Source organism: Pseudonaja textilis, chromosome Z (assembly GCF_049901715.1).
Source record: "Pseudonaja textilis isolate UNSWEBS1 chromosome Z, rPseTex1.2, whole genome shotgun sequence".
Lineage (NCBI taxonomy): Eukaryota > Metazoa > Chordata > Lepidosauria > Squamata > Elapidae > Pseudonaja > Pseudonaja textilis.
The window spans coordinates 1,672,297-1,686,973 of record NC_142008.1 but is presented as its reverse complement, the minus strand read 5'-3'; the positions used below and the strand labels follow the sequence as shown (position 1 = coordinate 1,686,973).

Sequence of the window (14,677 nt, the reverse complement as noted above, 5' to 3'; positions counted from 1 at the left end):
TGTTGGTGGCTCCTGGACTTGTAGGGAGAAGAAGCACCTCAGCCTTGGAAGCCTGAGAACCTGGTCCTCCCTTCATCTTTGGAGCAAAATCTTGATTTAGGCAGGCAAGTCCTGCCTGGGCATGGGGTGGTGGATCTTCGTAAGAGAAGATCTGACATTGGAGGCAGGAAACTCCCTGTGTTCTGGCTACAGAAGGGTCTTGAAGCGCAACTTCACCAGGTCTTAGAAATGTCTTTCTTTCTTTCTTTCTTTCTTTCTTTCTTTCTTTCTTTTCTTTCTTTCTTTCTTTCTTTCTTTCTTTCTTTCTTTTTCTTTCTTCCTTCTTTCTTTCTTTCTTTTTTCTTTCTTTCTTTTTCTTTCTTTCTTTCTTTCTTTTTCTTTCTTTCTTTATTTTCTTTCTTTCTTTCCTTCTTTCTTTCCTTCTTTCTTTCTTTCCTTCTTTCTTTCTTTCTTTTTCTTTCTTTCTTTCTTCTTCTTCTTTCTTTCTTTCTTTCTTTTCTTCTTTCTTTCTTTCTTTCTTTCTTTCTTTCTTTCTTTTTCTTTCTTTCTTTCCTTCTTTTCTTTCTTTCTTTCTCTTTCTTTCCTTCCTTCCTTCCTTCTTTCTTTCTTTCATTATTATTATTAATTCTTTCTTTCCTGCTTGCTTGCTCCTTTATTCTTTCTTACATGTTTTACTCTTCCTTCCTTCCTTCCTCTCACCATTCCTTCCATGCTTCTTCCTCTCTCCTCTCCCTCTTTTGCTTCCTTTCCTTTCTTCCCGCTCTCCTTCCTTCCTTATTCTGTCTCTCTTCTTTTTCTCTTTCTTTCTCTCTTATTTACTTCTGTTTCTTTCCTTCCCTTCCTTTTCTTTATTTTCCCTTTCCTCTCTCCCCTCCCCGTCCTTCCTCTCCCTCCCTCTCTTCTCCTCTCCTCCGTTATTCTCCTTTCCTCCCCTCCCTTCCTGCCCCCTGTCTTTTTCTGGTACTCTTGAGGTTTCTGCCTTCTGTTTCTTTCCAAGCACGGCCAGTCCTTCCCGTAATAGAATCGCCACAAGAGCCCACCAGATCCAGCCCGCCTGCGGTCGCCTCTGCCCTGTTCAGAGTGCCAGCCTAACCTAGGGGTGATTTATATGCTATCCTGCTATGCAAACACCTTGGAGGCTGGCTGGGCTGGCGTCTCTTTCCTTGCCGAGATGCAGCTGGTTGTCATGGGCTTCCCACATGGAGCAGATGTTGAGTCAAGCACGAAAGAAAGAAAGAGAAAGAAAGAAAAGGAAAGAAAGAAAGAAAGAAAGAAAGAAACAAAGAAACAAAGAAAGAAAAAGAAAAACAGGGAAGAAAGGAGGAAAAAAGAGGGAGAGAAGGAGGGAGGAAGGGAGGAAGGACAGAAGAAAAAGGAAGGAAGGAAGGAGGAAAGGAGGAGGGAAGGATGGATGGAAATAAGAGAGAGGGAAAGAAGTACAGAAGAAAAAGAAAGGAAGGAAGGAGGAAGGAAAAGAGGAGGGAGGGAAGGAAGGAGGAAGGGATAGAGGAAAGGAAGGAATAATCGAAGGAAGGAAGGAAGGAAGAAAAAAGGAAGGAGGGAAGGAGACAAAAAGAAATAAGAGGAAGAAGGTAGGTAGGTAGGAAGGAAGAAGAAATGGAGGAAGGGAGGAAGGACTCCCAGAATTTATGGCATAATTTTAGCTTTGATAAAGACAGACAAACAAACCACAGTTATCTGTTCTAATATGTCAAGGAGAGAAATATATCCCAGGAAGAAAAAGAAAGTGTTATGGAGTTACACAGTTGTGTTGAATATTTCTCTATATGTATCGTTGTCCCTATTTTAATAAAGTTGTTAAGGAAATCATGGCAGTCCTTAAGTGAATCATGTGCCGTTAAGCGAATTCGGCTTTCCCCCATTGACTATGGTTGTTGGAAGCCAGCTGGGAAGGTCGCAAAAAGGGAGTCACGTGACCCCCAGGACACTGCGACTGCCATAAATATGAGCCAGTTGCCAACTCGACTGTCCCAATTTTGATCATTTGGATGCACCCTGCGATGGTTGTAAGTGTGAAAAATGGTCATAGGTCACTTTTTTCACTGCCGCTGCTACTTTGAATGGTTGTCGAATGTGTGGCTGGCTTTCCACCCAACAAGAGGTGCAGTGACCTGAGCTTCTACCACTTCCTTGTCTGTTTTCCAGATGGATTTTGTGTCCCCGAATGGGACAACCTCATCTGTTGGCCAGAAGCAGCTCCAGGAAAAGTGATCTCCATACCCTGCCCAGATTACATCTATGACTTCAACCACGAGGGTGAGTCTGTCTGTCTGCCTCTCTCTCTCTCTCCCTCTCCTATCTATCTATCTATCTATCTATCTATCTATCTATCTATCTATCTATCTATCTATCATCTCATTTATCATCTATTAACCCTGTTAGTTGTCAATCTATCACTCTATTTATCCATTTATCTATAATCTCTTTTCTCTCTTTTTCTCATCTGTCTATCCATTAATCTATAATTTTTTCTCTCTCTCTACTATTTACTTACCTGCCTGCCTGTCTATCCATCTTTCTATCTGTCTATCGTCTACCCTGTTAGCTATCAATCTATCACTCTATTTATCCATTTATTTATAATCTCTTTTCTCTCTCTTTCTCATCTCTCTATCATTTATCATCTATTATCAACCCTGTTAGCTGTTAATCTATCATTCTATTTATCCATTTATCTATAATCTCTCTCAACTATCTATCTATCTATCTATCTATCTATCTATCTATCTATCTATCTATCTATCTATCTATCTACTATCTACCTATTATCTATCTATCTACTATCTACCTATTATCTATCTATATTCATCTATCTATCTATCTATCTATCTATCTATCTATCTATCTATCTATCTATCTATCTATCTATCTATCTATCTATTCATTCATTCACTATATCTATCTATCTATCTATCTATCTGCCTATCTGCCTATCTGCTCATTCTATCCTATCTCATCTATCTATCTATCTATCTATCTATCTATCTATCTATCTATTCATCTATCTATCTATCTATCTCATTTATCATCTATTAACCCTGTTAGCTGTTAATCTATCATTCTATTTATCTATTTACCTATAATCTTTTCTCTCTTACTATCTACCTGACTGTCTGCCTGTCTGTCTGTATCTATCACCTGTCTATCATCTACCCTGTTAACTATCAATCTATCAATCTATCCATTTATCTATCATCCCCCCCCCCCAACTCTCTCTTTATCTAAATGACACATGCCTCACACCCGCATCAGCAAAAGGTGTTGGAAAAATAAGGTTACAATCTAGGGGTTGTGGGAGGCTCAACATTTGGCAGATGAATAATGGAGAAGCTGCTGCAGAGAGCAGTTCATATTGTTAACGTTTCCATGCCGATCCTGGCTGTCTCCCCTTTCAATCCTTTGCAGAAAATGTCTCAAAAACCTTTCAACGCGAAGAAGGATAATTTGCTTTAAATTCAATGAAATTCAGTCCCAGGATCAGAGGCATAACACAGGTCCTCCAATCCAGAATCCCCGTTCTCTAAACTTAAAGTGGCAAGGTGTTCCACAGGACAACCTGTAGTGCCAATGTTTCTCGGTCTCCGCCAAGAGGCCTGGACTTTAATTCCCAGAATTCCCCAAGCTGCCTGGGGAAATCCGTCCAGCCACGCTTCCAAAACCCTTAAAATCAGCCGAAATAATTCTCCAGAGAAACCTGGAAGAAATTCTAAACTGGAAAAACAGAAGCTTCTCTTATCAATCTCTACATTGAGAGATTGAGGCCTATAAACATCGTGGTTTATAGACCTCAAACAGGCTCTTCAACCACCTCCCAATCCACTGACACTCCTATGCTTGCCCGCTTTGTGTGGGTCCAACCAAGGCACAACTTTGGGGCTACTAAGAGATAACCAAAGACAATTTCTTCCCTGTTTCATGTTGTCTCTGCCTTTCCGCCAGGTTTTGCCCACCGGCAGTGTGACTTAAATGGCAGCTGGGCATTGGTGCCCAACCAAAATCGCACCTGGGCGAACTACACCGAGTGTGCCAAATTCCTCACCCTTGAAACCACACAAAAGGTGAGTGGCGACCCGGGTGAGAAGGAGAACACAGATAGGTCTGAATTCCATCCATCCATCCATCCATTTATTTATAATCTTTATTTATTTACATATAAGCAGCATGTGTACAATCTTTATTTACTCCTAAATTACTTGCTTACAACCTTTATTTATTCATGAATTATTTCTTTGTAACCTTGATCTGTTTATTCATCGATTATTTACTTGCAATCGTCGTTCCTTTATTCTTCAGTTATTTATTAAAAACCTTTACGGATTCGTTTGCGAACTGGCCTCCAGAAATTGTGGGTGTTTCATCACTCACAAGGACGGAGGCTTTTCAGAATGAGATTGGACAATTGTTCATCTGAAATGGTACAGGATCATCTGCTTGGCCCGGGGAGTTGTGGGGGTGGACTAGAAGACCTCCAAAGTCCCTCCCGACTCTGTTACTCTATTACGTATTTATAATCTAAATTAATTAATTATATTTATTTAATTATCCCATCTTTATTATTTTCATCAATAACTCAAGACAGCAAACACACACGATACCCCTTCCGCCTCTTATTTTCTGCATGACAACAATCATATGAGTTCAGCGGGGCTGAGAGAAAAAGATTGGCCCAAAATCTCCCAGCCGGCTCTCATGGCTAAGACGGGACTAGAACTCCCTGTCTCCTGGTGATTGGCCCAAAGTCTCCCAGTTACCTTTTGTGCCTAAGGCAGGACTAGAACTCCCGCCTCCCGGTGATTGGCCCAAAGTCTCCCAGTTACCTTTTGTGCCTAAGGTAGGACTAGAACTCCCGTCTCCCGGTGATTGGTCCAAAGTCTCCCAGTTACCTTTTGTGCCTAAGGCAGGACTAGAATTCCCAGTCTCCTGGTGATTGGCCCAAAGTCTCCCAGTTACCTTTTGTGCCTAAGGCAGGACTAGAACTCCCCGTCTCCCCGGTGATTGGCCCAAAGTCTCCCAGTTACCTTTTGTGCCTAAGGCAGGACTAGAACTCCCCGTCTCCCGGTGATTGGCCCAAAGTCTCCCAGTTACCTTTTTGTGCCTAAGGCAGGACTAGAACTCCCCGTCTCCCGGTGATTGGCCCAAAGTCTCCCAGTTACCTTTTGTGCCTAAGGCAGGACTAGAACTCCCGTCTCCCGGTGATTGGTCCAAAGTCTCCCAGTTACCTTTTGTGCCTAAGGCAGGACTAGAACTCCCGTCTCCCGGTGATTGGTCCAAGTCTCCCAGTTACCTTTCCTGCCTAAGGCAGCACTAGAACTCCCAGTCTCCTGGTGATTGGCCCAAAGTCTCCCAGTTACCTTTGTGCCCTAAGGCAGGACTAGAACTCCCCGTCTCCTGGTGATTGGCCCAAAGTCTCCCAGTTACCTTTCCTGCCTAAGGCAGGAGTAGAACTCCCGTCTCCCGGTGATTTGGTCCAAAGTCTCCCAGTTACCTTTCCTGCCTAAGGCAGCACTAGAACTCCCAGTCTCCTGGTGATTGGCCCAAAGTCTCCCAGTTACCTTTTGTGCCTAAGGCAGGACTAGAACTCCCCGTCTCCCGGTGATTGGTCCAAAGTCTCCCAGTTACCTTTCCTGCCTAAGGCAGCACTAGAACTCCCAGTCTCCTGGTGATTGGCCCAAAGTCTCCCAGTTACCTTTTGTGCCTAAGGCAGGACTCAGAACTCCCCGTCTCCCGGTGATTGGTCCAAAGTCTCCCAGTTACCTTTTGTGCCTAAGGCAGGAGTAGAACTCCCCGTCTCCCGGTGATTGGTCCAAAGTCTCCCAGTTACCTTTTTAGTGCCTAAGGCAGGACTAGAACTCCCGTCTCCCGGTGATTGGTCCAAAGTCTCCCAGTTACCTTTCCTGCCTAAGGCAGCACTAGAACTCCCAGTCTCCTGGTGATTGGCCCAAAGTCTCCCAGTTACCTTTTTGTGCCTAAGGCAGGACTAGAACTCCCGTCTCCTGGTGATTGGCCCAAAGTCTCCCAGTTACCTTTCCTGCCTAAGGCAGGAGTAGAACTCCCGTCTCCCGGTGATTGGTCCAAAGTCTCCCAGTTACCTTTCCTGCCTAAGGCAGCACTAGAACTCCCAGTCTCCTGGTGATTGGCCCAAAGTCTCCCAGTTACCTTTTGTGCCTAAGGCAGGACTAGAACTCCCGTCTCCGGTGATTGGTCCAAAGTCTCCCAGTTACCTTTTGTGCCTAAGGCAGCACTAGAACTCCCAGTCTCCTGGTGATTGGCCCAAAGTCTCCCAGTTACCTTTTGTGCCTAAGGCAGGACTAGAACTCCCCGTCTCCCGGTGATTGGTCCAAAGTCTCCCAGTTACCTTTTGTGCCTAAGGCAGGACTAGAACTCCCCGTCTCCGGGTGATTGGTCCAAAGTCTCCCAGTTACCTTTTGTGCCTAAGGCAGGACTAGAACTCCCCGTCTCCCGGTGATTGGTCCACAGTCTCCCAGTTACCTTTTGTGCCTAAGGCAGGACTAGAACTCCCCGTCTCCCGGTGATTGGTCCAAAGTCTCCCAGTTACCTTTTGTGCCTAAGGCAGGACTAGAACTCCCGTCTCCCGGTGATTGGTCCAAAGTCTCCCAGTTACCTTTCCTGCCTAAGGCAGCACTAGAACTCCCAGTCTCCTGGTGATTGGCCCAAAGTCTCCCAGTTACCTTTTGTGCCTAAGGCAGGACTAGAACTCCCGTCTCCCGGTGATTGGTCCAAAGTCTCCCAGTTACCTTTTGTGCCTAAGGCAGGACTAGAACTCCCCGTCTCCCGGTGATTGGTCCAAAGTCTCCCAGTTACCTTTTGTGCCTAAGGCAGGACTAGAACTCCCCGTCTCCCGGTGATTGGTCCAAAGTCTCCCAGTTACCTTTCCTGCCTAAGGCAGCACTAGAACTCCCAGTCTCCTGGTGATTGGCCCAAAGTCTCCCAGTTACCTTTTGTGCCTAAGGCAGGACTAGAGCTCCCCGTCTCCCGGTGATTGGTCCAAAGTCTCCCAGTTACCTTTCCTGCCTAAGACGGGACTAGAACTCCCTGTGTCCTGGTGATTGGCCCAAAGTCTCCCAGTTGCCCTTCGGGCCTAAGACGGGACTAGAACTCCCGGTCTCCTGGTTTCTAAACCATTACAACAAACTGGCTCAGATCTAGGTGCAGAACTGGTCCTGATTCAGCGTAGCCCCAAAGTAGCTTCAAACCTTCACGCAATACAAAAGTGTGAACAAAACAAGACACCTAATGCTGTCCCCTCTGGCCATGATTAAGTGTTGATTATGGCTTCGGAGCACCTCATTAACTTCCATTATTGGTTTATTAACCTCTACCCCCAGGGTTTAGCGTGCCAGTTAATAAAAACAGTTCCTCAATTACATTTTGTAAGACATCCTTGGTCTGTTGGAATGGTATCTATACATAATGCATTCAGTTACAGGCCGTCCTTGACTTACAACCGCAACTGGGACCGGAATGTGAATTGCTAAGTGAGGTAGTTGTTAAGTGAGTCAAACCTGCAGTTGTTAAATCAATCAGGTGTCATTAAGCAAACCTTCCCCCATTGACTTGTGGGAAACGGCTAGGAAGATTGCAAATGTCAAACATGTAACACCTAGTCACCCAGCTGCCTTTCGTGTTTAAAGTGGGACTAGAACTCCCTGTCTCCTGGTGATGGGACTAGAATTCCCAGTCTCCTGGTGATTGCCCCAAGTCTCCCAGTTGTCTTTCATGCCTAAGGCGGGACTAGAATTCCCAGTCTCTTGGTGGTTGGCCCAAAGTCTCCCAGTTACCTTTTGTGCCTAAGGCAGGACTAGAACTTCCTGTCTCCTGGTGATTGGCCCAAAGTCTCCCAGTTACCTTTCATGCCTAAGGTGGGACTAGAACTCCCCGTCTCCTGGTGATTGGTCCAAAGTCTCCCAGTTACCTTTCATGCCTAAGGTGGGACTAGAACTCCCTGTGTCCTGGTGATTGGTCCAAAGTCTCCCAGTTACCTTTCATGCCTAAGGCGGGGCTAGAACTCACTGTCTCCTGGTGATTGGCCCAAAGTCTCCCAGTTACCTTCCATGCTTAAGGTGAGACTAGAACCCCCAGTCTCCTGGTGATTGCCCCAAAGTCTCCCACTTGCCTAAGGCAGGACTAGAATTCCCAGTCTCCTGGTGGTTGGCCCAAAGTCTCCCAGTTGTCTTTCATGCCTAAGGCGGGACTAGAACTCCCAGTCTCCTAGTGATTGGCCCAAAGTCTCCCAGTTACCTTTCATGCCTAAGTCGAGACTAGAACTCCCAGTCTCTTGGTGATTGGCCCCAAGTCTCCCAGTTAACTTTCATGCCTAAAGCGGGACTAGAACCCCAGTCTCCTGGTGATTGTCCCAAAGTCTCCCACTTGCCTAAGGCAGGACTAGAATTCCCAGTCTCCTGGTGGTTGCCCCAAAGTCTCCCAGTTGTCTTTCATGCCTAAGGCGGGACTAGAATTCCCAGTCTCTTGGTGGTTGGCCCAAAGTCTCCCAGTTACCTTTGTGCCTAAGGCAGGACTAGAACTCCCAGTCTCCTGGTGATTGGCCCAAAGTCTCCCAGTTGTCTTTCATGCCTAAGGCGGGACTAGAATTCCCAGTCTCCTGGTGGTTGGCCCAAAGTCTCCCAGTTACCTTTCATGCCTAAGGCGGGACTAGAATTCCCAGTCTCTTGGTGGTTGGCCCAAAGTCTCCCAGTTACCTTTCGTGCCTAAGGCAGGACTAGAACTCCCAGTCTCCTGGTGATTGGCCCAAAGTCTCCCAGTTACCTTTCATGCCTAAGGCGGGACTAGAATTCCCAGTCTCCTGGTGGTTGGCCCAAAGTCTCCCAGTTACCTTTCGTGCCTAAGGCGGGACTAGAATTCCCAGTCTCCTGGTGATTGGCCCAAAGTCTCCCAGTTACCTTTCATGCCTAAGGCGGGACTAGAATTCCCAGTCTCCTGGTGGTTGGCCCAAAGTCTCCCAGTTACCTTTCATGCCTAAGGCGGGACTCAGAACTCCCTGTCTCCTGGTGATTGGCCCAAAGTCACCCAGCCAGCTTTCGTGCCTAAGGCAGGACTAGAACTCACCATGTCCTAGTGTTTGGCCCAAAGGCAGCCAGCCGCCGGCTTCATTCAGTGCTGGCTGGGGAATTCTGGGAAGTGAAGGGCACCCTTGTTAGGTTGACCAACGCATCTCTGCGCATCCTTTCTGTGTGTTGCAGGAAGTCTTTCATCGACTTTATCTGATTTATACGGTTGGTTATTCCATCTCGCTGGGATCGCTGACAATCGCAGTTATGATCTTAGCATATTTCCGGTAAGTTGGCGCCATGGCTAGTAGGTCCCCTTTTTTCTGTGAGGGTTGCTAAGGAGGTCAAAAAAGTCAAAATGGCAGCTACAGCAATGCCAATTCCCCAGCCCTTGAGAAGGTCCATCCATCCCGTCACATGTCCAAGCAAAGGGGCAAGGCTTCCATTGCACTGTATTTACAACCATAGATTCCTAGAACCCTAAAGGCTGGAAGGCACTTGGAGGTCATCTAGTCCAACCCTTTGCCCAAGGCAGGGGATCTTATACCATCTCAATCAAATGAATGTCCAATCTTTTCCTGAAAAGCTCCTTGCCATCTTGACTTATTTGACCCACATACAGGCCAACATTGGCTTTTAAACAACTTTTTAGCTGCCTTAAATGGTTTTACATTGGTTTTATGGGGCTCTTAAGCCATTATTTTGCATTTCATGTAATGAAAGGGTGATTGTAGCAAATGCAGTATAGAAAATCCTAATTTTTTTGCTTGTTTCCAGTCTGTTCATGCACTGTGCCCTATATCTTGTTTATTTCTTTAGGTTTCTAACTTTATATAAGCTGCCATCTCATAAAACAAGTGAATTTTGTCCTTTCTTTTCTTTTATCTTTTCTTTTCTTCTTTCTTCTATGTTTTGTTTTGTTATGCTATTTTTCTATTCTAACCTATTCTACTCTGTTCTGTTCTGTCCTACCTATATCCTACCCTAGCCTCCTATTCCATTAAACTTTTATTTTATTTTCGTAGTGTATTTTTATTTTATTTCATTATTTCATTATTTTGTTTTATTTTTATTTTTTTCTTGGAAAAGAATTCCTTATATACAAGTAGCCCTTGACTTAACAATCACAACTGAGCCTAAAGTTTCTGTAAAGCGGTTTCTTGCCACCGTAGTTAAGTGAATCCCTGCAGGTGTTAAGTCGGCCCATTCACCTGGCTAGTCAGAAAGTGGCAAAAAAGGATCACATGTCTACCAACCCCCTCCCCCAGGACACTGCGACCGTCATAAATAGGAGTCTGTTGCCATGTGTCACGTGACCACGGGGATCCTGAAACAGTCGTAAGTGTGAAAAATGGTCCGAACGGTCCCAACGGACAAAAGATACAAGTGTAATGATTTAAATTGAGATTAAATAAAAATGGTCCTAAGTCCCTTTTTTTTCCCAGAGCCGTTGTAGCATCAAACGGTCGTTAAGCAGACCACCGTGTTCCAAGGACTTACCCGTGGTTAATTTTAATTTTTATGGCTAATTTTATTCTTTATTTACCGATTAAATTTAGAAGCTACCCCTCTTGCCATCAAGTAGCTTAGATTGGCTTGTGTTTGAGTCTGCTTCCGCTGAATTCAAGTCACTGGTTCGAATCCCCACTCCCGGTGTGTGTGTCTGTGTGTCAGCCTGTGAACAAATCCCTTGCAAAGATTTATCAAGAGTCCTGAACTTTCGCATGTTTGTCTTGTTCCAGACGTTTGCACTGTACCCGGAACTACATCCACATGCATCTGTTTGTCTCTTTCATTCTCCGGGCGATCAGCATCTTTGTGAAGGATGGTATCCTGTATTCCGGTTCCGCCCTGGAAGAGATGGAAATAATCAAGGAGGATGAGTTCAGATCCATGACGGAAGCTACCCCAACGGATAACTCCACCCTGGTTAGCCTCTCCCACTTGTCAAACGTCCTTCGTGTCCCAGTAAAGGAAGGACGGAAGACTTCCTTGATGGATCTGATATTTTTATTCTGCTTTTATTACTTTATCAATAACTTGTGAGCTTGCCTGTTAGGCCTTCCTCCCACTCCCATTTCCCCCCTAGCAATAACCTTCCAAGGTCGGGCTGAGACTGAGAGAGGGACTGGCCCAAAGTCTCCCAGCCGGCTTTCATGCCTCAGGCGGGACTAGAACTCACCGTTTCCTGAGGATTGGCACACCCGACCAGCTTTTCTGCCTCGAGTGGGACTGGAACTCACTAGTTTCTGGTGATTGGCCCAAAGTCACCCAGCTGCCTTTCATGCCTCAGGCGGGACTAGAACTCCCCAACTCCTAGTTTAAACAACCTGTTAAATGTCAAATCTGGTCCATCTATGATGCCCAGAGGAAGACTTATCAATATTGTCAATTAATCCTCCCTTCTCTCCCTTCCTCTCCCTCCCTTCCTCTCTTCCTCTCCCTCTCTCTTTCTCTCCCTCTCCCTCTCTTCCTCTCCCTCTCTTTCTCTTTCTCTCCCTCTCCCTCCTTCCCTCCCTCTCTGTCTTTTTCTATTTCTCTCTCTTTCTCTCCCTCTCTTTTTCTCCCTCTCTTTCTCTTTCTCTCTCTTTCTCTCCCTCTCTTTCTCTGTCTTTTTCTGTTTCTCTCCCTCTCTCTTTCTCTCCCTCTCTTTCTCTTTCTCTCCCTCTCCCTCCCTCCCTCTGTCTTTTTCTGTTTCTCTCCCTCTCTCTTTCTCTCCCTCTCTTTCTCTTTCTCTCTTTCTCTTTCTCTCCCTCTCCTCCTCCCTCTGTCTTTTCTGTTTCTCTCCCTCTCTCTTTCTCTCCCTCTCTTTCTCTCTCTTTCTCTCCCTCTCCCTCCCTCTCTCCCTCCCTCTCTCTGTCTTTTCTATTTTTCTCCCTCTCTCTTTCTCTCCCCCTCTCTTTCTCTTTCTCTCTCTTTCTCTTTCTCTCTTTCTCTCCGCTCCCTCCCTCTCTCTCCCTCTCCCTCTCTCTGTCTTTTTCTATTTCTCTCCCTCTCTCTTTCTCTCCCTCTCTTTCTCTCCCTCTCCTCTCCCTCTCTCCCTCCCTCTCTCTGTCTTTTCTATTTTCTCCTCTCTCTTTCTCTCCTCTCTTTCTCTTTCTCTCTCTTTCTCTTTCTCTCTTTCTCTCCCGCTCCTCCCTCTCTCTCTCCCTCTCCCTCTCTCTGTCTTTTTTCTATTTCTCTCCTCTCTCTTTCTCTCCCCTCTCTTTCTCTCTCTTTCTCTCCCTCTCCCTCCCCTCTCTCCCTCCCTCTCTCTGTCTTTTTCTATTTTTCTCCCTCTCTCTTTCTCTCCTTCTCTTTCTCTTTCTCTCTCTTTCTCTTTCTCTCTTTCTCTCCGCTCCCTCCCCTCTCTCTCCCTCTCCCTCTCTCTGTCTTTTTCTATTTCTCTCCCTCTCTCTTTCTCTCCCTCTCTTTCTCTCCCTCTCTCTTTCTCTTTCTCTCCCTCTCTTTCTCTTCCTCTCCCTCCCTGTCTTTTTCTCTTCCTCTCCCTCTCTCTTTCTCTTAGTACTCCTCTCCTTACCCTCCCCAGGTGGGCTGCAAATTAGTCGTGACTCTCTTCCTGTACTTCCTGGCCACCAGTTACTACTGGATCCTGGTGGAAGGTCTCTACCTTCACAGCCTCATATTCATGGCCTTCTTCTCGGAGAAGAAATACCTCTGCGGATTCACGATGTTCGGTTGGGGTGAGTTGGTCTTTCTCTCAGACGTTGGCCTCTTGGCCATGAGGGGTCTACAAGCACCTCCCACCGCTCGTCCTTCGGTGTTTTGGGGTAAAAATAAAGAAGGAGAGATAAAGGTGAGGTAGAAAGATGGTTCCAAAATGCGATGACTAGAACATCCTCTCGGAAACCCCTATAGATGTTGGTGGAAGGGTGTGGTTTATGGAAATGGTGATACAGCTCTGCTGGCTGAGGAATTCTGGGAATTGAAGTCTACAAGTCTTAAAGTGGCCAAGGTTGGAGACCCCTGGATTAAATCATGATTTAAATAAGATCCTTCCTTCTGGAGAAGGTCCACCTATGTGCTGGATAAGAGTCAACCCCAACTAGATGGACCTAATCAACCCATTAAAGGTCTTTAGACGTGATTGACAAATATTGACTTCGAATCAAATCGTTCCTGAATTTCTCCTGAACGTTTTTGTGGAATTTAGAAGGAGCGAGAATGAGCTCCTAGTGACTTGAGCTGTCTTCATGACTTGAGGTATGAATTCCCAGAGAAGTTTAAAGTGATGCACAGGTGATGAAGGTCTCTCTTCCATCAGCTTCCACATGGTTGGTCATAGTTGATCGTGGAACCACGGGGTCCTTGAGGATCTCTGGGCTTGGTTGTTTTCCAGCAGACATTTCATGACCCAACTAGGTAATTCTATCAGTGCTAATGAGTGGAGGTTCTAGCTTTCAGCACTGTTCATGTTACCTGGTTGGGTGATGAAGCCTCTGCAAGAAAACCACCCAGCTCAGAGAGCCCCAAGGACCCCACGGTCGTCGTCGTCCTCCTCCTCCTCGTCCTCCTCCTCCTCCTCCTCCTCCTCCTCCTCTCTGTAAACTCCACTGCCTTCTACACTGAAGATGTTACTTAGTTGGGTCATGTGCAGAAAAAACCCAACAAACTCAGAGAGCAGCAAGGACCCCACAGTTCAACCCCAAACTATAAATATTCTCCTCTAGTTTAGCATATATCATCTAGAGGGACGTGGCTAGTTAGATGCTTCTTCAACTGAAGACTGGTGGCTACTGGTCAGAGGTTGGTTTTTTGTCTAGAGGGCAAATTTCAGAGTTATCCTATTTCTTGGGGAACTACAGATGGCATGTCAAAAGTCAACTTTTTCTAATGATCAGCCTGCTTCTGTTCTTCTCCACTTTCTTGAAAAATATGCATCCAGATAAATCAATCACCCCTTTTTTTTCTAGACTTTTTACTTTTGCACTAGGGATAAATGGGTTCCCCTTAGAGTTGTTCAGCTAACGTTGTCCAAAATACCTTCAACATCCCTCCAATGTGGCTCAGAAGGCTCCAGAAGACACTTGGGTGGAAATGATCTCTTAGTCTATTTGACCTGGAAAGATCTGACTTCATGGTTTACGTGGCTTTGGAGCTCCCAGACCTGACCTTGAGTTCCTCTATCTTAAATCTTTCAACAAGGTATTCTACAGGAGAAGGTCAGGAGGACATTTTGAAGGACCCACAAAGGACTCCCAAGTCCCTCAGAACATGTCTGTGGAACCTCCTCAACTCCCTAGACAGGAGAAATGTTTCCATCAAACTTTCTTCTTCTTCTTCTTCTTCTTCTTTCTTCTTCTTCTTCTTCTTCTTCTTCTTCTTCTTCTTCTTCTTCTTCTTCTTCTTCTCCTCCTCCTCCTCCTCCTCCTCCTCCTCCTCCTCCCTCCTCCTCCTCCTTCTCTTCTTCTTCTTCTCCTTCTCCTTCTCTTCTTCTCCTCCTCCTCCTCCTCCCCTCCTCCTCCTTCTTCTTCTTCTTCTTCCTCCTCCTCCTTCTCTCTTCTTCTTCTTCTTCTTCCTCCTCCTCCTCCTCCTCCTCCTTCTCCCTCCTCCTCCTCCTCCCCTTCTCTTCTTCTTCTTCTTCTTCTTCTTCTTCTTCTTCTTCTTCTCCTCCTCCTCCTCCTCCTCCT

General features: G+C 45.9%; 1 protein-coding gene across 1 annotated transcript in view; it reads left to right on the top strand.

Moving 5' to 3' along the window:
* Positions 1-14,677, top strand: part of PTH1R (parathyroid hormone 1 receptor) — an 82,024-nt gene that overhangs the window by 49,674 nt on the left and 17,673 nt on the right. The window contains 5 exon segments of the mRNA XM_087918160.1: positions 2,167-2,277; positions 3,961-4,079; positions 9,240-9,334; positions 10,790-10,976; positions 12,577-12,730. Of these exon segments, the coding sequence (XP_087774286.1) occupies positions 2,167-2,277; positions 3,961-4,079; positions 9,240-9,334; positions 10,790-10,976; positions 12,577-12,730 (666 nt within the window).